The sequence below is a fragment of the Rana temporaria genome, chromosome 6 (genome assembly GCF_905171775.1).
Source record: "Rana temporaria chromosome 6, aRanTem1.1, whole genome shotgun sequence".
In the NCBI taxonomy this organism is placed as follows: domain Eukaryota; kingdom Metazoa; phylum Chordata; class Amphibia; order Anura; family Ranidae; genus Rana; species Rana temporaria.
The window spans coordinates 98,472,221-98,496,177 of NC_053494.1; the positions used below are offsets into that span (position 1 = coordinate 98,472,221).

Consider the following 23,957-nt stretch of genomic DNA (forward strand, 5'->3'; position numbering starts at 1 on the left):
CATACATTTTATTTGATTTTATTTGGGTACATCGTTGCACGACTGCGCAATTGTCAGTTAAAATAACTCAGTGCCGTGTCGCAAAAAATAGCCTGGTCACGAAGGAAGGTAAACGTTCTGGAGCTGAAGTAGTTGAGTATTGTAAAACCATTCCATTAAAAATAAATAAAAAGTATTTCGAACAAGACAAGTAATTTTAGAAGCCAAAATTTCCACATTAAATTTTTTTTATTTTCTAGAAGACAATTCACAAAATTACTGATGCTTTTATTAATGTATTTCTGGTCCTCGCACAATGCTTGTTAAGTAATATAATTTCAAGACCAAAAAAGCTGACTCATTTGTATTGATGCATTGTGCTTAAAAAAACTATTAGATATTTTTGGAACTGGATCTCATTACACGCTGTACTTAATAACCTTCTTTACTTTTATTTCAAGTGTACAACAGGTCAGCAAAAAGTCACAGAACATCTTAGGAGATTTGCAGCTTTGCTCATTTGTCTTGCTTGTGCAGTTGCTCTTCAGTTACATAATGCGCAGGCCTTGAATACAAGATTCCAGAGTCTGAAAGATTAAAAATACAAATGTTTAGTAATTAGAAAGAATGTCATTACTGAAACAAAACTAAAAAGGGGTTTTCCATCTGATAGAATTTAGACTCCCGCTAATAACCTCATAAGTGTACCTCTTCTCACACACTGATATTAGAGGATATTTTCAGCTCATTATTATCATCATTAATAAACTTAATACAAATAAATCACCAGTACCAGATGGCTTACACCCGAGAGTCCTCAGAGAACTCAGAAAGGTTATAGCCAGACCATTGAATAAATGATGATGTCTGCGCTGTGTGACTCAAAGGGTGAAGGAACAGTGCGACTGATGGGCACACTAAATATATAAAACACACTAGGACTGTGAAAATCACAATATAAAGCAATAATAGATCCAAAAAGTCAGATCAAAAATCTTCAGTAACACACAATGTGAATAAGAGCAACATACGTGAAACCAATGCAATGAATCAAAGTGAAACATAAAAATGACCAATGTAATGAAATGCAAGAGCCAAAGAAATGGCAGAAAATCCACTGAATGTGTAATGATACACAGAAAAAGTCTCTGTATGGTGATCCCAAAGCCAAAACACAAGTGTTGAAAGGAGAGAAACTTCTAGTGCTCCAATCCAATAGTCTGCTCAGTACATCCATTATATGGATGTACCGAGCAGACGATTGGATTGGAGCACTTGATTGAGCATTATCTGTCGGTAGGAGACGAGCTTGTTGCTCGTGGATGTTAATAGATCTGTCATTTTAAATGTGAGTTTTTATACTGTATTTTACTATTAAATGCGCTCCATTTTGCAGGATTATGCGTTGCGTCTTCCTTCTTTCTATTTTACCACCACCTTCTGAGCTATACATCTGAAGTCACTGGAGGGCAGGGAGAAATAAGAAGAGGCACACAGGAGAGCTTTACGAACTCGGCGTTTGTTGGAGATACGCCCACTATCATCTGTCTGAGTGCGATTTTTATCACAGTATTGTCCCTCACAGAGTTACGCTATATATTCCTTTGTTTTGTTGTCTTTCTACATGCAACATCTGGCTATGAGTCCTTCAGCTACATTTTACTCTAACTACATCATCCATTCAGTACACACCTGAGGATTGTTTTGGGCTGTCCGTGCTACAGCTGGAAGGTGAGCTGCTAGGGAGCACAAGAGGTGTTTGCACTAGAAGTTTCTCTCCATTCAACACTCGTGTTTGGCTTTGGGATCACCATACAGAGACTTTTTCTGTGTATCATTACACATTCAGTGGATTTTCAGTGGATTTTCTGCCATTTTCAGTTTCACGTTTGATTCATTGCATTTGTTTCATGTATGTTGCTTTTATTCATTGTATGTTACTGAAGATTTTTGATCTGACTTTTTGGATCTATTATTGCTTTATATTGGGATTTTCACAGTCCTAGTGTGTTTTATATATTTAGTGTGCCCATCAGTCGCACTGTTCCTTCACCCTTTGAGTCACACAGCGCAGACATCATCATTTATTCACGGACACTTTTTTTCTGGTTAGGACAGATCACCAGGTGTCTGCACCAGTGCCCCCCCTAGCTTAGTTTACTGACAGCACGGGAGTCCTTTTGTTTACATTATAGCTAGACCATTGTTCCTAATCTTTGTGGACAGCATACTGACATAAATTGTACCAGCGGATTGGAGAAAAGCCAATGAGGTACCAATATTCAAAAAAGGGACTATATCCAAAAATGTACGGAAGAAAAAAAATATCAGTAGTTATCAGCATGGTTCTACAAACGGTACTTCTTGCCAGACCAATCTGTTTTCCAATTTCTTTTTATTGATAATTTTCCAAATACAATTTTTTTTCACATTTAAAACATAACTCGTTTACATTATTCACATATTCTCTTCAGTCTATCGAGTTTTAATAAATACATAAAATTATCATAAACATTTTCAACATTCATACTCATTCACACTAAGAAGACACTCATTCTCCCTCAGTTATTTTTTTATCTATTTTTCCTTTATATGTATTGTTTCATTCCTTCTGAGTGCCGAAATCCATCCCATTTTGCCATATTATTGGCATTTAATTATCTATATATCCATCTCTTATCTGCCTTTCCATACATTGTATTTCGTTCATTTCACACATCCACTCTGCTATATTTGGTTCTTTGTTATTTCTCCAGTTACGTGCGATTATTGTTCTGGCTGCTGTTGTCATATAATGAAAAATATCTTTCTTAAATGCTCTTTAAATTATCTAGAGTTGAAGATAACATGGAGGACTCTATATTCAGGTTCTTATCTACTCCCGATATTTTCTGATATATTTTATAAATCTTTGTCCAAAAGTTTCTAACCAAGTAACAGCTATACGATATGTGTTTCATAGTTCCCCTTTCCACCTTGTATCTCCAACAGATGTCTGTTTGTCCATCATTTATTTTGTTAAATGCTACTGGGCTCCAATACCACCTCATAGCTATTTTATAGTTTCTCTCTTGGGATTTAATTGCTAGGGGTGTTTTATGGATTATTAGAAATATTTTCTCCCATTCCATCTCTGATATTGGTCTTCCTATTTCTTTTTACCATTTTTTTATTCCCGTTATTTCTCTAAATTGGTCCAGAGGGAATATATACCATAAATATTTTTTTGTTGGTTTTTGTTCATCTATTAATATTTGTTCAAATTTATTTTTTGGTCTATTTATTAATGAAATTACTATCTTTGTTTCAATAAATGTTTTTAAATTGTTGATATTGCAACCATTTATGTTTATATTCGGGTCCAAGATCTTGCATTTTTGGTACTTTCCCCTCCACCAGGATCTGGGCCACCCTTGCGTTCTCCAATATATTCCATTTTAAATATTTTGTAGTTGTTAATGCTGGCAAAAATTCTGGATTGGAGAACAAAAAGGTCAGTGGTCCCACCCTAGTGGATAGGTTTCCTTTTTTTAGTTCTGCATCCCATATTTTTAATGTAGCGCTTACAAATATTGGTAATATGTTATTTCCAGGTCTTAACTGAGGCTTTATCCATGGAAGAGCTTTAAGTTGAATACCTGTAATATCTTCTTCTAATTTAACCCATTGCTTATCCTCCATACTATGATACCAGTCTACAATCCTAATTAATTAATTAATTTCGAGAAATCGGGTAATGCTAAACCTCCCTTTTCCTTAGTTCTAATTAGGGTTTCCCTTTTAATTCGTGGTGTTTTATGGGCCCATATTAAACTCCCTATTGTCCTCCTTAATTCCATTAGGAGTTTCTTTGGAACGGTCAGGGGGACTGTTTGAAATACATATAGCAATTTTGGTAATATATCCATTTTTATTATATTAATTCTTCCGATCCATGAATATCTTTTTTTCATATTTTTGTAATATTTGTATTACTTTACTGTTGTTTTATGATTTAATTCTTGTAGCTTTTTTATATATTCCCAAATAGTTAATTGCCACTTGCTGCCATCTAAAATGGAAAATCCTTTTGTAGTAGTCCCTGTATTTTTAGCATTTCAGATGTCATAATTAACGTTAAAATTACTCAGTTCCCCAAATCTTTTAAATTCACTTATTAGGTTTGGTATTGTTATAATGGGATTTGTTACATATATTAGTAAGCCATCTGCATAAACTGCCGCCTTATATTCTTTATCTTTAATGGCAATTCCTTGTATGTCTTTGTTTTTTCTAATTGCTTGTATAAGATGTTCCATCACAAATATATACAACAAGGGGGATAATGGGCATCCCTGCCCAGTTACATTTGTAATTAGGTTGTTAGGGAACAGCTTTGAATGAAGCCACCATCTTCCCTAGCAACTTAAAGCAGGGGTTCACCCGTACATAACAATTTTTTCCCTTAGCTTCATGCTCCTTTTGTCTAGGGGAATCGGCTAGTTGTTTTAAAATATGAGCTGTACTTACCGTTTACGAGATGCATCTTCTCCGCCGCTTCCGGGTATGGGCGTTCCTATTTTGATTGACAGGCTTCCAACGGTCGCATCCATCGCGTCACGATTTTCCGAAAGAAGCCGAACGTCGGTGCGCAGGCGCAGTACAGAGCCGCACCGACGTTCGGCTTCTTTCGGCTACTAGTGACGTGATGGATGCGACCGTCGGAAGCCTCTCGGAAGACTGTCAATCAAGAAGGAACGCCCGCTCCCGAAGACCTATACCCGGAAGCAACGGAGAAGATGCATCTCGAAAACGGTAAGTACAGATCATATTTTAAAACAACTAGCCGATTCCCCTAGACAAAACGAGCATCCATCTAAGGGGATTCTTTGAAAAAAATGTTTTATGGGTGAACTCCCGCTTTAAGAAAAAGGCAAAATGTAAGGAACTATTCCTTGCCTTAACCATAGACCAGCTTTCTCATAGCGCTGATTTTGTCTGAGGCAAAAAAAAAAAAAAAAACACGCTCGTGTCCCAAACATTCTAGGCTTTTTACCAAACAAAAGAATGTACCTTTAGACTGGGATCCTAACCCAGGAGTTCCAGATACTTGACCATGCTGGACACACTTAGGTCCAGCCATGCTACTGACTGATGGATCAGCAGCAGATCGCCTCGGTATGCCATTACTGCTATACCCTGGGCCTTTAGACCTGCTAGAGGCAGGCCCTAGCACCCCGTAAACCCGGGCACGGTGGCTAACCCAAAGGGCAAGACCACCGACTGGAGAAGGTGCTGTTCCCCTGCAAAACGCAAACAACCTCTGCAGTCCCATGTAAACAAACACATACACATATGGAGAGCCATTTGCATATGTGGCAAGTGTTAAAGCCATATGCCTCTATGGAAATGTGTGTTCATGGAAGCATGAATTCATACAAATATGTTTTAGGCAAAACATAAAAAAGGGCGCGCTGTATACACGCATACAGTGATGAAAATAAGTATTTGAACACCCTGCTATTTTGCAAGTTCTCCCACTTGGAAATCATGGAGGGGTCTGAAATTGTTATCGTAGGTGCATGTCCACTGTGAGAGACATAATCAAAAAAAAAATCCAGAAATCACAATGTATGATTTTTTTAAACTATTTATTTGTATGATACAGCTGCAAATAAGTATTTGAACACCTGAGAAAATCAATGTTAATATTTGGTACAGTAGCCTTTGTTTGCAATTACAGAGGTCAAACGTTTCTTGTAGTTTTTCACCAGGTTTGCACACTGGAGGAGGGATTTTGGCCCACTCCTCCACACAGATCTTCTCTAGATCAGTCAGGTTTCTGGGCTGTCGCTGAGAAACACGGAGTTTGAGCTCCCTCCAAAGATTCTCTATTGGGTTTAGGTCTGGAGACTGGCTAGGCCACTCCAGAACCTTGATATGCTTCTTACAGAGCCACTCCTTGGTTATCCTGGCTGTGTGCTTCGGGTCATTGTCATGTTGGAAGACCCAGCCTCGACCCATCTTCAAAGCTCTAACTGAGGGAAGGAGGTTGTTGCCCAAAATCTCGCAATACATGGCCCCGGTCATCCTCTCCTTAATACAGTGCAGTCGCCCTGTCCCATGTGCAGAAAAACACCCCCAAAGCATGATGCTACCACCCCCATGCTTCACAGTAGGGATGGTGTTCTTGGGATGGTACTCATCATTCTTCTTCCTCCAAACACGGTTAGTGGAATTATGACCAAAAAGTTCTATTTTGGTCTCATCTGACCACATGACTTTCTCCCATGACTCCTCTGGATCATCCAAATGGTCATTGGCAAACTTAAGACGGGCCTTGACATGTGCTGGTTTAAGCAGGGGAACCTTCCGTGCCATGCATGATTTCAAACCATGACGTCTTAGTGTATTACCAACAGTAACCTTGGAAACGGTGGTCCCAGCTCTTTTCAGGTCATTGACCAGCTCCTCCCGTGTAGTCCTGGGCTGATTTCTCACGTTTCTTAGGATCATTGAGACCCCACGAGGTGAGATTTTGCATGGAGCCCCAGTCCGAGGGAGATTGACAGTCATGTTTAGCTTCTTCCATTTTCTAATGATTGCTCCAACAGTGGACCTTTTTTCACCAAGCTGCTTGGCAATTTCCCCGTAGCCCTTTCCAGCCTTGTGGAGGTGGACAATTTTGTCTCTAGTGTCTTTGGACAGCTCTTTGGTCTTGGCCATGTTAGTAGTTGGATTCTTACTGATTGTATGGGGTGGACAGGTGTCTTTATGCAGCTAATGACCTCAAACAGGTGCATCTAATTTAGGATAATAAATGTAGTGGAGGTGGACATTTTAAAGGCAGACTAACAGGTCTTTGAGGGTCAGAATTCTAGCTGATAGACAGGTGTTCAAATACTTATTTGCAGCTGTATCATACAAATAAATAGTTAAAAAATCATAAATTGTGATTTCTGGAATTTTTTTTTTTTGATTAGGTCTCTCACAGTGGACATGCACCTACGATGACAATTTCAGACCCCTCCATGATTTCCAAGTGGGAGAACTTGCAAAATAGCAGGGTGTTCAAATACTTATTTTCCTCACTGTACATATAGCATGCGTGCTATTGAACGGGCATCTTGCAAGCAAGCAAGCAAACATGTTTTGCAACATTGCGCAACATGTACCTATGCAGACACGTATTCCTACGTGAACACAAAGATTCCTGTACAATTAAGGAAACTTAAATTATTATGCCTCATTATGCAACCATGCAAAATGTAGGCAAACATGCAACTTTAAGCGATCATGCATCCTTATGTGATTCAGCATTTTTCATGCAATCAAACATCTTATGCATTTTAAGCACTAGTGTGCGGACAAGTACCCTTGTGTGACCAAGGACTCTTGTGTGATCAAGCACCCCTGTGCGATCCAACATCTTTATGCAATCAAGCATTTTTATGCGATTTTAGGCATTTCTGTTAAAACAAGCCTCTGTGTGTGACCAAGTATCCTTGGGTAATAAAGGACTCGTGTGATCAGGCAACCTTGTATGATCCAGAATCTTTATGTAATCAAGCATTTTCATGCATTTCTTTGCAAATAAGCCTCTCTGTGCAACTTAAGCACTTTAGTGTGACCAAGCATCCTCATGCGACTATGTAACAAAAACATGTAAAGCCATACAAACAGAAACATGTATTTTTATGTGATCAACAATAAACATGTTCTGTTACTTGTTTTTACCCCACATGCATTTTGAACATTCCAAACTCATGTATTTTATACAAACATGTGGACTGGTAAAGAGGAAGTAATCCTTTGCAGACGTGCGTTTCTGCAATCATGCGATATAGCTGTTGTGCATTAGCAAAGAGCACCAGCAACTGTGCATCCTACAGTTGTGCGTTTGGCTAGTCTGAAGCCAGCCCCGGGATGAGGACCCTGTGGAGGTTTTTCTAGCATATGCAGCATGAATCTCTGAAAAAGACTGCAGCTGCAACTCCAGAACTTGTAAGGATTCTGATACCTCTGCCTCGTTAGACTGCACCTGTTCCCTGTCCTCTGAAGGTGAACTTTCATCCTCAGGTCTTTTAATCCTTTTGTTTGAGGATTTAGAGCAGGGAAAGGGGCATACCCCGGTTTCTGCTTCATGTGAGGATGCTGCGAATATAAGTTAACCTCTGTTATGTAATGCAAAAAAACGTCCAGACATATGCAGAGTGGCTGCAATGTTGGGAGAGGCTGCAATGCCTGACAAAGCCAATGGCTCAACCTGTGGGCTGCCTCAAGTCTCTACACGGGAGGATGGTATCATGCAAGCATGATTAGGGCCAGCAGATTCAGGTGGCGATACCCTGGTGCCCTTTTATATTCCTGCCCTGAACCCTTTCTACAAGGAGACAACGTCCTAAGCTAAAAGCAGGAACTTAACACAGGTGCATCAACAGCTGAACTTAGTCTAGCATAAAAACAATGCCTGCTAATCTGCACAGCTAGATTGTGAGTAGGCGTCTTAGGTATGTCTGTATCCAACACACACTATGACGTTCAGACATGACTAGGCATGAAGGGGAATTTTAGTTCCTGAACAACTAGAGGGACATCGTTTGGAGACCCCTGATTTAGATCAAAGCATATTCATGCGTTAGAATGGCCCAGTCAAAGTCCAGACCTAAAACCAAATTGAGAATCTGTGGCAAGATTTGAAAATCGCTGTTTACAGACACTCAAATAGCTTGAGCTATTTTGCAAAGAAGAATGGGCAAAAATTTCACTCTATGTGCAAATCTGGTAGCGACATACCCAAAAAGACTTGCAGCTGTAATTGCAGCGAAGAGTTCTAGAGCTGCACGATTCTGGATAAAATGAGACTAACAATTTTCTGCTTAGAATAAAGCTCACTATTCTTGCGCGGGGGCGTGGCCTAACGCAACAGGGAGCAAGACGTGGATGCCCTTAGCTCCGTCCAAATCCCTGGAATTGCAGGCTTTCCAGCGCCGAACCACGACCTGAGAGATCTCCCTGGGACCCTCTGCACCTCCCGATCCGGCTCCAACATTTTGGCTGGACGAGGCCTAAACGCAGCGGCGCTCCTCCCCTGCTCGATGTGGCCCCACTAGGTCACCACAACGTCCTGGCCTGCCAGAACACTATCCCCATCTAAATCTACAGAGATTGGGGAAGGGGATACGATATGACAGCGTGAAACTGCACTGTGAGCTCCACACCACATGCCTGCAAGGAAGAGTTTCTCACCTGCTCTTTCCTGAGATGTCCATGTCCAGAAAGGGCCCTAAACACGGAGACCTCCGAGGAACGCATCCTGCTGACATCCAGCACTACTTCACCCCAGAAACACAGAACACCAAAAGGGACAACGCGGCACCTCCCGCAGCTATTCAACAGGTAGGAAGTTTCCCTCCGCTTCCCCCTGCTACTACCAAAGGACCCTCTGGTCCGAGCTCCAGAAGACAGACATAGACACAACTACAATGCTTGGCCTTATAGGGAAACCTCAAAGTCCCATGCTGACATGCTTCGTTCAGAGCTACGTGTTCAGCTTACACTCAGTAATGAATACAGCCTCAATGGGATTGACCATCACCCTGGACTGCTTCACCTCTGATACAATCCACAAATCGTGGAGGCCAATATTGCATCCTGGGGGGGGGGGGCTTTTCCATTACATTTACAGAAACTTGCCAATAACATGTGATGGGTCTTTCTTTACTGTGTAATTTATTGCAACTTACTGTTGAGCAGATTTAGTGCAAAGCCTGTGTGTCTTCTGGTGCTCCATCATTTGCACTTAGAATGCATTGGATGTGTTAAGGCAGGCTCTGTTATCTTAGGAATGTTTTCTGTCTGGCTTGGACTCCAAGCGGACCCCTGGGTGAGACCCCAAAGGTATCCCAAATTCACCTCCAGTTGGGGTGGAGGATTATTGCCCTATTACCATAATACTGTTCGATGACCCAATTGACGGGTAAACGAGGGGGGGGTTCCATACAGCGCACTGACAAGTGCTCTACACACGTCATAGGAGGTGGGAGGAAACCGGACTAAGCGGAGAAAACCCACGCAAACATAGGGAGAGAGCATGCAATCTCCAGGCAGTTTGTGTTGGAGTCCAGATTTAAACCCATGACTCTCTTGCTGCCAGGTGAGGGAGTGAACCACCACACCACCGTTCACGTCTCCATATAAAACAGAACCGGGGGACCTGAGCTGCAGCCAGGTCCTGGTCTGATATAGATCCTTCCCCAGGGGAAAGCGGGGGGAGGGGCGCCTTGTACCCCCCCCTCACATCCGCTTCTACTCTGGCAATTAAGGATTCCAGGACTACTGACAAAGTATCTGTGGGAATCCCAGGTGCAGGAGCACCAACTGCCACTTCAGGCATGATTGGGGAAGAGACTGACCCCATTTCAAAACCCGTCCTCTTGCTGCGCTAAACAGGGGGTCCCAGGGGACTCACCATCACAGGAAAAGACTGCACAGCACCGCTGCCCACCCTCAGTACACAGCGTGTGTGAGAGGAGGAAAAACTGAGGTAAAACTGTGCTGCGTGCCGTAAGGACCAGCAGAAGATGGCCGACCGCAATAGTAAACTGCGCCATAACGTGGCTACAACAAAATGGCCGCCAATGGGATTTTCAATAGTAACTGAAAATCACCCAAAAAATGGCGACAGCGCTGCGGCAAAATGCAGCATTTTGAACAGTGAAAGCCCAAAGAGGGCTTTTTAAAAAGACCCCAACAGTAAAAAGAAACACACCGCAGTCCCCTCAGTAAGGTGCCCCCCCCTCAGTAATGTAATGCAGCAGAGGGAAAAGGAGCAGGGAAGGGAGGATAGGAGGACCCCCAAACCCCAGGAATGCCCAGCCGTACCAACCCACCGAAGTGGGAGGGACTGTGCTTACATGTCCAAGCGAGGACTCACTGACGCATTCCTGACAGGCCTACAACCGCAATGGAGGTAGCCGTCGGCCCGGTCCACTGTGAGTGAGAACACCACAGCCCAGTCATGTGTGGATCTCGGAGCAAAGCTCACCTGCCACCCCAGGAGTAATGGGGTATGTCGTAGCAGACCCAGCCTCTTTGCAAAGGTGTGCTCACGCTCGCTGGCCGGACTGAGTAGACTACAAGGATCTATATATCCAGCCTGTCTCTCAGACGACAGTTGATAGAAGATTCTTTCAAGAAAAAATTTAATAAAAGGGAGCCATACGTCGTCGTCCTTTGCTAGGCAGAACGAAACTGAGGCTGCATACTGCAGGGAGGAGGGTTATGCCTGGAGGGACCGCCCCCTGGGCGGGGCTGTTCAACTCTGTTAAAGTAACATGTATTTAATTATCGAACATGTTTCTGCTTAGTCCTCTCCAGTAAACAGTCAAGATTTAAGGAGCTGTGTCCGTCCATGGACGATAAGAGAAATATACGTTTTCATCATATTTTGATTTTAGACATTGTAAAATTTCCTAAATTAAGTTGTATCAATGTGTATAATTTTTTGTCTTGTACTACAATAAAATTTGACTATATGTCTTAACATTTTGTGATTTATATTGCCTAAAAAGTCCCACTCAGGGGAGATTTTTTTGCTAAAATTGATCTATTAGGGATGTGGCATACACTGGAGTAGACCCACCGTTTGTAGCTCATGTGATCCCTATGACCAATCATAGCAAGCACATGATTAGATGCAAACAAAACAGTCATGAATGGCTGCCAATCATGATGGCTTGTTTACTTGTGATGCTGCGATTGGTCCACAGCTATCACATGGTACCTGGGCCAATCACAGCACACTGTACCATGTAATTAGCTGTAGCAAATCACACCATTACAATAGTAAACAAAGTATGTACATGTTAACAAAAAGTAAAAAAAAAAAAACGTTTTTTTTTTTTTTATATATACTGCCACGCCATTCATGAGGACTCTACAACTGCACAGGCGACAGTATGAAAAAAAATGTAGAAAATGCATTTAATGTCTTAATTTTCCAGAAAATTACAACTTCAAAAAACGTGTCATGCCATTGCCTCCTATTAAATACTTTAAAATGTCTACTTTCCAAAAAGGGGCCATTTGTTTTTTTTGTACTGTCCAACCATTTAAGGGCTTCAACAAATGAGATCATCCTTACAACAGGCCATCAGTATTGATCAATGTTCAAATATATATATATACACACACACACACACACACACACACACACACACATAGTCTGTAGACTATACATTTCACAGAAGCTAAATATTATACAATGATTTGGGTTATTTATACCCAGGAAATGTAGCAGAATACATTTTGGTCTAAATTGATGGAAAAAAAAGATTTTTTATTTGCAAAATGTTTTAACAGAAACTGAGAAACGTGTGTCGTTCCCCCGCCCCCATAATTTCTGGTATGTAAAGTAAAAAATAAAAAACCTTAGGAGCTCATGTGGTAAAAGTGTTTGTTACCCCAACATTTCATATTCCTGCTGTACCATGTACTTGTATGAAAAAGTATCCTGTCCTCTTTGTATTGCTTCCTTTGTGTGAAATCCCAGTCCCTCTGCTCTCCTATTAAAAACCGACCACACTAAGCAGAACACACCGTGGCCAGTTATCTAGCTATGCTGAGAACTCAGTGGGCTCTCCTCCAATGATCAGATTTGTCCTGACACGCCCCTCCCTACAAAGCCTTTCACTGGAAAGATCAGTGTCCTGTTGCTTCTCCCATCCAGCTCTTATGCAGCTGAGAAGATGGGGAATGTGATCACTTAAATTGAGAAAATTGTAAATATATATATATATATATATATATATATATATATATATACATACATATATATATACATATATATACACACACACACACACACACACACACACACAGTGCCTTGCAAAAGTATTCAGCCCCCTTGAACTTTGCGAACTTTTGCCACATTTCAGGCTTCAAACATAAAGATATAAAACTGTAATTTTTTTTGAAGAATCAACAACAAGTGGGACACAATCATGAAGTGGAACAGAATTTATTGGATATTTCAAACTTTTTTAACAAATAAAAGACTGAAAAATTGGGCGTGCAAAATTATTCAGCCCCTTTACTTTCAGTGCAGCAAACTCTCTCCAGAAGTTCAGTGAGGATCTCTGAATGATCCAATGTTGACCTAAATGACTAATGATGATAAATAGAATCCACCTGTGTGTAATCAAGTCTCCGTATAAATGCACCTGCACTGTGATAGTCTCAGAGGTCCGTTTAAAGCGCAGAGAGCATCATGAAGAACAAGGAACACACCAGGCAGGTCCAAGATACTGTTGTGGAGAAGTTTAAAGCCGTATTTGGATACAAAAAGATTTCCCAAGCTTTAAACATCCCAAGGAGCACTGTGCAAGCGATAATATTGAAATGGAAGGAGTATCAGACCACTGCAAATCTACGAAGACCTGGCCGTCCCTCTAAACTTTCAGCTCATACAAGGAGAAGACTGATCAGAGATGCAGCCAAGAGGCCCATGATCACTCTGGATGAACTGCAGAGATCTACAGCTGAGGTGGTAGACTCTGTCCTTAGGACAACAATCAGTCGTATACTGCACAAATCTGGCCTTTATGGAAGAGTGGCAAGAAGAAAGCCATTTCTTAAATATATCCATAAAAAGTGTCGTTTAAAGTTTGCCACAAGCCACCTACCTGGGAGACACAAACATGTGGAAGAAGGTGCTCTGGTCAGATGAAACCAAAATCGAACTTTTTGGCAACAATGCAAAACGTTATGTTTGGCGTAAAAGCAACACAGCTCATCACCCTGAACACACCATCCCCACTGTCAAACATGGTGGTGGCAGCATCACGGGTTTGGGCCTGCTTTTCTTCAGCAGGGACAGGGAAGATGGTTAAAATTGATGGGAAGATGGATGGAGCCAAATACAGGGCCATTCTGGAAGAAAACCTGATGGAGTCTGCAAAAGACCTGAGACTGGGACGGAGATTTGTCTTCCAACAAGACAATGATCCAAAACATAAAGCAAAAGCAACAATGGAATGGTTCACAAATAAACATATCAATGTGTTAGAATGGCCAAGTCAAAGTCCAGACCTGAATCCAATCGATAATCAGTGGAAAGAACTGAAAACTGCTATTCACAAACGCTCTCCATCCAACCTCACTGCAACACCTGCAACTCTCTGCAACACCTGTTTTGCAAGGAGGAATGGGCAAAAATTCAAGTCTCTCGATGTGCAAAACTGAGAGACATACCCCAAGCGACTTACAGTTGTAATCGCAGCAAAAGGTGGCGCTACAAAGTATTAATTTAAGGGGGCTGAATAATTGTGCACGCCCAATTTTTCAGTTTTTTATTTGTTAAAAAAAGTTTGAAATATCCAATAAATTTCCTTCCACTTCATGATTGTGTCCCACTTGTTGATTTTTCAAAAAAAAATTACAGTTTTATATCTTTATGTTTGAAGCCTGAAATGTGGCATAAGGTCGCAAAGTTCAAGGGGGCCAAATACTTTCGCAAGGCTATATATATATATATATATATATATATATATACATACACACACACACACACACACACACACACATACACACACATATATACATACATACATACATACATACATACAGTCCTGATCAAAAATTTAAGACCACTTGAAAAATGGCAAAAAATCATATTTCAAGGTTCCAAGTAGAGCTTCAACATGCAACAAGAAGTAATGAGAGTGAGACAAAACATTTTTTGAGCATTCAATTTAATGAAAACAATGAATAAACAGAAACAGGCTGTTTTTCAGCTGATCAAACGTTTAGGACCACACCTCCAAAAAAAAAACTAAACCCCCCAAAACAGAAATCCAACTTCCAAACATGAACTCAGTAATGAGTAGCTCCGCCTTTATTGTTGATTACTTCTAAAATTTGTTTGGGCATGCTCGATGCAAGCGTTTCCATGAGGGGAGTGGGAACATTTCTCCAAGTGGTGAAGACAGCCGCATGAAGGCCATCTACTGTCTGGAACCATTTTCCATTTTTGTAAACTTCCCTTGCCATCCATCCCCAAAGGTTCTCAATTGGATTTAGATCAGGGGAACACGCAGTCCTGCGGGCATTGTGTACTGTAGCGTTGTTCTGTTAAAAAACCCAGTCGTTACCACACAGACGAGGGCCCTCAGTCATGAGGAATCCTCTCTGCAACACCTGAACATAGCCAGCGGCCGTTTGATGCCCCTGCACTCCCTGAAACTCCATTGTTCCACTGAAGGAAAAAGCCCCCCAGACCATTATGGCGCCCCCTCCATTGTGGCGCGTAGAAAACATCTCAGGTGGGATCTGCTTGTCATGCCAGTAACGTTGGAAACCATCAGGACCATCAAGGTTAAATTTGTTCTCATCAGAGAATAAAACTTTCTTCCACCTTTGAATGTCCCATGTTTGGTGCTCTCTTGCAAAGTCCAAACGAGCAGTTCTGTTGCGTTCAAGGAGACAAGGTTTTTGAAGAAGTTTTTTGTTTTTGAAGCCCTTCAGTCGCAGATGCCGTCTAATGGTTATGGGCCTGCAGTCAGCACCAGTAAGGGCCTTAATTTGGTCGAGGATTGTCAAGTGTCTTGATGAGAGACCCTGCTTATGCAGTTCAGCAACCCGACCACGTTCAAAAAGGGAGAGTTTTTTTGCCTTTGCCATCACAACGTGTGACTACCTAACAGAGAATGACAATGAATCCACATCTTTGCACAGATTTAGCCTTTTAAAGGCATGTGGTCCTAAACTTTTGATCAGCTGAAAAACAGCCTGTTTCAGTTTAATCGTTATTTTCAATTAATTGAATGCTCATAAAATGTTTTGTCTCACTCTCATTTCTTCTTCTTGCATATTGAAGCTCTACTTGGAACCTTGTTAAGATCCATTAAGATCCAAAATCTAAAATATGATTTTTTGCCATTTTTCAAGTGGTCTTAAACTTTTGATCAGGACTATATATATATATATATATATATATATATATATATATATATATATATATATATATATATATATATATATATATATATATTTCATATCTATAAACAAATGTTTTGCTTTTCATCTCTATTTCAAAATCACTTTTAAAAGTCTAAGAGTCGGTTCACACTAGGGCGACACGACTTCCAGCGCGACTTTCAGAGGCGACTCCGACACGACTTGAGCATGAACCACAGTGCGATCTGGGGCGATTTACAACACGACTTGAAGTCGTCTCCAGGACAGGAGACTTTCCAGTGGCCAAACAACAATCAGCTCTAGGGGAGGGAGGGAGAGGTTTGCCTGAGAAATGTATGTTATCTTCCTGGAAAGTCGCTTCAGTTAAGACAGTGATCAGACTTGGATCAGACTTGGAGGCGACTTCCATTGAAATCAATGGGTACAAATCGCCTACAAGTCGGATTGAAGTAGTACAGGAACTTCTTCTGAAGTCGGAGCGACTTGAGTAGTGTGTATTAACACCGCTCCCATTCACTTGCATTGTTTTTCTCGACAGCGTGACTTGGGACGACTTGAAACGACTTCAAGTCGGATCCCAAGTCGCCCCAGTGTGAACCGGCTCTAAGGCTCTCTCTATCCCTCCATAGACAAAAACACAAGCCTGTCCAATAACAATAGCTAGAGAGTGGGACCCTTGTTCAATGTGTGAAAGCAGTGGTCTCTGCAAAGTGTATTTTCAAAATGTACTGAACTACTGCAGAGAGACCACTAATTCTCCACAGAGAACAAGGGTCACACTCTGCAACAAAATGGCAGGAGGCATCTACTCAGGCTATAGATGCTTTCTAAAGAAAACAAACAGCTGGACATGTTTTTTTTTTGATACACCTGGAATGTATTTAGCCAATGTACTAAAGCTTCAATTTGGCTTTTTACAGATCTTAAATATGGCTCAGAGTAATTGTGTTAAAGAAAATCTGTGCTTAAAGGAATGAGAAGACTCACTTTATTTCCAAAAAGGCTAGAGGCCTGGATAAGTTGATTCAAAAGCTTCAATGCTTTGAATTACTGACCTGGAACGTATGTGCAGCTCAGAAGTTTTGACTTTCAGCTAGCATTTTCAGAAAAAGAACAGTTCTGTATTCCTCTCAGTATAGGGATGCCTTTAAAGGGGTTGTAAAGGTTTGTTTATTTTTTCATGTTATACTTACCTGCTCTGTACAAGGGTTTTGCACAGAGCAGCCCCGATCCTCCTACTCTGAGGTTCTCCTCCTCTTCATTGGGTGCCCCCACGAGAGCCTTTACATGGGGACAACCCGTGCAGGCATGCTCACGAGTCCCACTGCTGCGTCCATTGACACAGACAGCAGGACTCGGCCCAGCCCCCTGCGTCATTGAATTTAATTGACAGCTCCCGCTGCTATCAATCTATCCAATGAGAACGGAGATATCGGCTGGAGTCGCTGCATCACTGGAACGGACAAGCTCAGGTAAGAAAAGGGGGGGGGGGGGCTCTGGAGTCAGTTGCGGCACAGAACGTTTCTCACCTTAATGCATGGAATGCATTAAGGTGAAAAACCTGGAGACTTTACAACCCCTTTAACAATGGACCTAAGCATGTCACAGGAGTAGTCTATATGCCCACTGTTGAAAACAGCCAACATATATACACAAAAATGAACATAAATCATTAAAACTGACCTTAAAGTCCCAGATAGTCATTGCACCATCGATTCCGGTAGTACAGAACTTGCGACAATCAGTTTTGTCCCCCTCATAAATAGACACCTGGCTGTAGGACAGGAAAATAAATTACAAGACAGCAGTCATAGCACTCTGGAAATAGATTAGTGTCACTGCATTAGAATATAACATATAATTCAGCCACTATATAGGAATTCTAATGTGGTCCAAAGATAACAGGAACCTTTTAACACCAGCAAGGGACCTGCTTGCTAACGTGGAAAGCCTGCCGGAGAAAAAAAAAAAAAAAAGAAGAAGAAGAGGGAGCACATACAGTATCTACAATACATGCACAATTCCCTATGTTTTGTCTCTTTAGGAGCTTTTTTAATCCCTTTTTTCCTAAGGGAAAAACAAATCTAAATGCCTAGACACAATTTTGCAAACTTGGACTTGCGTTAGTAAAATTTTACATAGCATCCCAACTACTTTATGCATCCAGGTGAATTATACGGGTAATGAATACCTCCTGATTTTTTTTTTTTTATTATCTAAGGAAAACTGGCCCGAAATAGAATTTTTTTTTTTTAGATATCGTATATATTTCTTGCTACTACCATAACCTTTCACCAAAAGAACAAGTTAAAATAAATTCTCCTGCTCCTGATGATTGCAGCGATACCACATATGTGTATGTTGGTAGTTTGTACCCGTAGCACTCATTTTGCGTTTTATTTTTACCCTACCTAAAACACACCAACACTGACACGGACACCAAATTTAACCACATCCCGCCTGGCCTTTAGCAGAATGATTTCCGAGCTCGGGACCAGTTATCCTGACTGGGCATCATAGGACGTCCAGCAGGATAAGCTGAGGGCACGCAGCCTGGCGATCGGTAGTGCGGTGTGTCGCTTTGACACAGCGCATCTCCGATCTCAGTACAGAATGTTCAATCACAGCTGGTCAAATCGTAACAAGGAAGTGCAGTTTATTGGCTTTTACTTTATTCACGCTGACAAAGAGCGACTAGAGGAGAGCCGTTTATCGGCTCTCCTTACAGGTGGAGGTATGCACTAATAATCAGCAACTCAATTATCAGTGCATACCCATCAAGGATGCCCACCAGGGATGCCAACCTCACGTCTAACATGTATGCCCTTTAAAAGGAAGACATCACTTGGATGAGGCATTTAAAAGAAGGGTTTGGGGGTGTTTCCATATTCATACCTACCTAGGTGGATAGAGCATCCGAACGATGCTGCATCTGTCCCCTGGTGCCTCTACACTGAGAACCAAGTGATCGAACATTACTGATGGCTCGGTTTTCAGAGCTCCCCGAGCAAAGAGCTGCTGACGGTCAATCGGCAGCTCTTCACTCTGCTCCTCTTCGCTCACTGGAGCACTGAGCTGTGGATGGGCAAGGGAGCGGCCATCTCAGGCTCTCAATGGCTCGCTGAGAAGAGCGTCAGTCCAGGCACCTGGCGGATCCAGACTTCCATTGTCGGGACCATGCGGTACCTGGACTGATTTCTGTGACATCAGCAGAGAGCAAACTTCAGTCCGTTCTCTGCTGAAAACGGGTTACAGGAGTGCAAAACAAATTGCACTTCTGTGATCCAGAGGAGAAGCTCAGCCATACAAGCTTTGGCTGGATTTCTCCTATAAAACTCCAAGATGTCACAGTAAGAAAGATACTTTTTTCAGCAAAGGGCCATAAAGTCTCACTTCTTAGAAGCTTCTACCGGCTCAAAATGCAGAGCAACCTCAACCCTTTACTTAGACTTCAACTGTTATGCCAAAATTCAGCCTTCCCCTTTGGCACAAAAGTCCACCAAGACTACCCCAAAGCCCTCTTTAAAGCCCTTTGCCATTCTTTGAAACACAGCCACCCCAGTGCTGTGGGTTCAATTGTTAGTTTCAAAGGGATGCAAAATAGAGTTCAAAACTCTACTCCCTCATCGCTTTCTTCTTTCCGATCAACCAAAATCTTTTCAAGAACAGCCAGATTTGCAGAATACCCAAAACCACCTCTTGTTTCAAGAAGTGGTCGTTCCATAACCTTTGGAGGACAGATACAAAGGATTCTATTTAAAACCAGTTTGTGGTACCAAAACCTAGAAGGGCATTTGTCCTATCCTGGACCTAAAATCCCTAAACAAGCACTGTCAAGTTCCAAAATGTTGTATGGAATATGCAGGGTCCGTTATTGCCTCTCCAAGAGAAGGGGAATATCTAGCATCCATAGACATCCAAGATGCCCATCTGCACATTCCCATTTACCAATCTTATCAAAGCTTTCTGCTCTTCGCATTAGAAGAGAAATACTTTAATGGGTGAACTGCCTTTTGGTCCATTGTCTGCCCCCAGAATATTCACAAAGGTACTTGCACCCCTTTTTCCCCCTTAAGAACTTAGGACATTCAAGTTACAGGACTTTTGATGACCTTCTTCTGCGGGACTCATCTCCCCTTCTGGTTATCTGCATTCTTGGGACTATACAGATTCTTCAGGCCTTTGGTTGGGTAATCAAATGGAACATCCCCTTTGCCTGGAGTACTTGGGCCTCATTTTAGATAAAAACCCAGGTAAAAGCCCAGAAAACAAATTGATCTCTCTCAGATCTCATGTCCAAACCTTGAGATCAAAGAAAACAACCCTGGGAGCATGTGTTCAAAACTTTGCCAATGTCCAATCACATATAGGCACCTGCCTATAACCACAGGGCTATGAATATCAAGCCTGTGTCCTATACTGTACTCCAAGATTTTACAGGTATGTCAAAATATTTTTTTTATCCCAGACATACACTTTTAGGAAACATGCATGTTGCCCAACAGAAGAAAATTATTATACATATACTCATCTATTACATTATCAGCATCTATTACATTATCTTATAGTGCTATTAATATAGTTGACAAAAATGTATTGGCGGTATCCCAGTGGGGCGTCTATGTATCTAAGTGGGCTGCTCTTGTGAAATTAAATACTAGAACAGTAACCTCGTAATACTGAAGTAACATTTGAGTCTGAAAATTGAAGCGCCACACTAAAGCGTTTGAACCCAATATGCGATTTTGTTCTAAACGTATAATAGCAGCTACACATTGCTGAGCGCTTTCAATAGAGAGTATACTGTATATTTTAAGCCCTTATTAAGGGGACAAAGTTCCTGAAACCCATTGACTGTAGCCCCTATGTTTCAAACAAACCTAATTTTGGACTTAAACACTTTGTTGTGGTGCTTCGATTTTCAGATTTAAGTGCTTCTCTTTAGACTGGTTTGTTTTAAAACAACCATAGTTGTGTTGCCTGGACAAGTGCATTTGTGTGCTCAGTAGCCTTCCTCAATGCCAGACTTGCCTCAAGGACACAATAACAAATGGCATAATTACACAAAAAAAAGCACTCTCTATTTCCCAACAGTGCCTAGCTTATGCTTACGTGATGCTGTTCTGATGAAGAGTGTCCAATGTAGTCATGCGGTCCTCAGTGGTTGCTCTCTTATCCATGTTTCTAAAGCGTTCCATAGCCGAAATGTTACGCTGAGTGCTTTGCTTTGGAATGTCCAGTTTAGACACAAATGTCAATGAGCCATGATCATCCAATGTGAAGAGCATAGGACAACAGTCATGCCCCTAAAGGAGGGAATTGGAATTACACATCTTTTACAAACATGCAATAATCAGGTTATTTTATAAGCATCACTGGTATTTAAGAAAGACCTTTCAGATATGGGAAATTTGATCTTACTAGATGGACTTGTGTTTTTTTTCAACCTAACTATGTAACCTTTATTCTAAATGTACACTTTTGGTCTCTACCACATGTGACAGGATGACCATGCAAAAGCACAAATGGCACAGCTGTCACCCTGTAACAGGACGTGTACTTTCAAAAATTGGTAGTATACCTGCCCATTATAGATCTTTATACAGATAATATAACTTCCACAGAAAATGAAGTTTAGCGTGACTTTTCTGAACATTTTCATGCAAAATGCCTATTTAGCAAAATGTAAGTTTGGGGGAAGTTGTGGCATGAACATCTTTAGCTTCCTCCCAGCAAGAGCTTAGGAATCACAAGCTTCAAATGTTTACCTCCCTTTTTCCTTGAATACTTTTAGTTGAGAAATATTTGTCTGAATAGATTGTATGGCCGAGATTAATTCATATTATTTTAACATGAATAAAGACAGAGAAATGGAAAGGCCATTCCAAAACATTTTTCTTGAAGTAGTTCAGGGAAACTTTGAGGTAGAATTTGGATTGTCTTGTAAAATCCAACCTCATTTCAGTTTTATCTCCTAGTCTGATTGCAACGCTGTAGTGATGCTGCAGGGAAAAACATTTCTGAATTAACTTACAGCTGCTATCACGCTGTTCTCCGACACAAAGGTGGCACTCAGGAGAGGCAAGAATTCCGTCTTCAGCTGTGAAAAGCTACAAAGTGAACACAACATTATAAATATATTTATGGTATTTAAAGCTTCATTATATGAACTCTAAATTCACCCTCCCTCCTTTTCACTAAATCCATCCCGATAGGCTCACCGTTTCTGGGTGCAATGACATGAGTTGTCCTCTTTATACTGAGCGGACCCCGCCACTGGACAGTCTATAGAAAGTGTACACATCACGCAGGCAGTGATGTGGACACCCAAAAGGGCACCCCAGGACCTCAGCGTCACATAACTACAGATTTCGGTAAGTGAATTTTTTTTTATGAACCAGCCACACCAAAGGACTGGTAAGCTGCACTAAAATTACATTTTTGTTTTTGGGTTTAGATACTTTAAAAGTCTGGTATTAAACAGGTTAACTAGGGAAAATGGTTCAAACACTATGCCTAAACAGAATCTCTTGATGGGAAATGGGGGTTATTTCCTGGACACTAAGAATTTAATGCAGTGGGGCACCCAGCATGCCTGGAATGCCCAAGTGTACGTGTTTATAGATGAGAAAGGGAGCATGGTCAGACATTTCCAACAGTGAATTAAGTGATTTCTGAAATATATCTTACACTATCAGTGGCTATTTCCTCTCTGTCAATGCCCCTCACAGAGCTACAGAGGCAAGTACTGAACATTCCCTCTTCTAAAAACAGAAAAACTTGGAAGTCAAGCAGCAGTTTGGTCTGATATGACAGAAAACACAATAGTTTTTTTTTTTTTTGGAGACAGCGTATGGGTGGAGTTTTTGTGCTGGATCTCATATTATATTTCATATAGGAGATTTTTTACTTTTATTGGGTTAAGCAGTAGAACTAAATGCAAAACTACTACTATACTACTGTATAAATTTATGAATACCTGGTAGTCACCAGAACTAGTGTCCCCAATGAAAGATTTCCCTTTTTCCTGTTTTTTTTGTTTTAGTTTATTTTAATTTTGATTAGAACCGTCACCATGACCAATAGAGAGGGTGAATCTCCCCAACAGTGACAAAATTGATACTTAAAAAGCAAAACTTTTTTTTATAGGTTACCAGTTTCGGGTTACAAGGAGGTCTAGAGCTTGAATTATTGCTCTGGCTATAATGTTTGCGGAGATACCTCACGTGTGGTGTGATCATCATTTATGTATGCATGCAGTACCTACATGTGTGTTTGCTAGAGAGTATGGGGGAGCTTTATTTTTTTAACTCTGTCTCATTAATTTTTTTTTTAACTTTATTGCTATCACAGGAGATGAACAACATCCCTTGTGAGAGCATGGGACCTGACATGACACCTCTTTTTATGGAAAGCTCTGGAGTCTATTAGAATGGGACCCCGCTGCTTGTAAAATGAATCAGGCAGGAATGGGACCCCGCTGCTTGTAAAATGAATCAGGCAGGAATGGGACCCCGCTGCTTGTAAAATGAATCAGGCAGGATCACAAGGTGTTTTTTTTTTTATTAAAGCTGCAGATTTAAATAAGACCTGATGAAATAACATGAACACGGTAAACTTTATATACTTTGACTGGGTTTACATATACTTTGGTTACCGTAAATGGCACTTAACCATTTTCCCTACCGGCTATTGTCATACTACGTCCACAGATGGGATCTCCCATCCTGGGTGGACATCATATGACAGCCGTCTGGGGGGCATCACGTGTGCCCGGCGTCCACAATGTCCGCCGGGCACCCGCGATTGCACACAATCACGGCAGGACTATGGATCCGTGTGTGTAAACACACAGATCCACGGTCCTGTCAGGTGAGGAGACCGATGTGTGTTCCCAGAACAGAGGAACACACATCGGTCTCCTTCCCTTGTGAGTCCCCTCCCCCTACAGTTAGGTAATACATTTAACCCCTTCAGCGCCCCCCTAGTGTTAACACCTTCCCTGCCAGTCACATTTATAA

The 23,957-nt window shown here is 41.3% G+C and overlaps 1 protein-coding gene across 2 annotated transcripts in view; it reads right to left on the reverse strand.

Annotated features, from left to right (window-relative positions):
• Positions 1-209: 209 nt before the first annotated feature.
• The window catches only part of ARPC1A (actin related protein 2/3 complex subunit 1A), a 57,520-nt gene continuing 33,772 nt past the window's right edge, over positions 210-23,957 (reverse strand). For both annotated transcript variants that reach the window (XM_040357059.1, XM_040357060.1), the window contains exons 7-10: positions 21,971-22,046; positions 21,049-21,242; positions 17,620-17,710; positions 210-566 (exon numbers count right to left, since the gene is read on the reverse strand). In XM_040357059.1, coding sequence (XP_040212993.1) covers positions 528-566; positions 17,620-17,710; positions 21,049-21,242; positions 21,971-22,046 — 400 coding nt within the window. In that variant the 3' untranslated portion in view covers positions 210-527. The remainder of the gene's footprint in view (positions 567-17,619; positions 17,711-21,048; positions 21,243-21,970; positions 22,047-23,957) is intronic.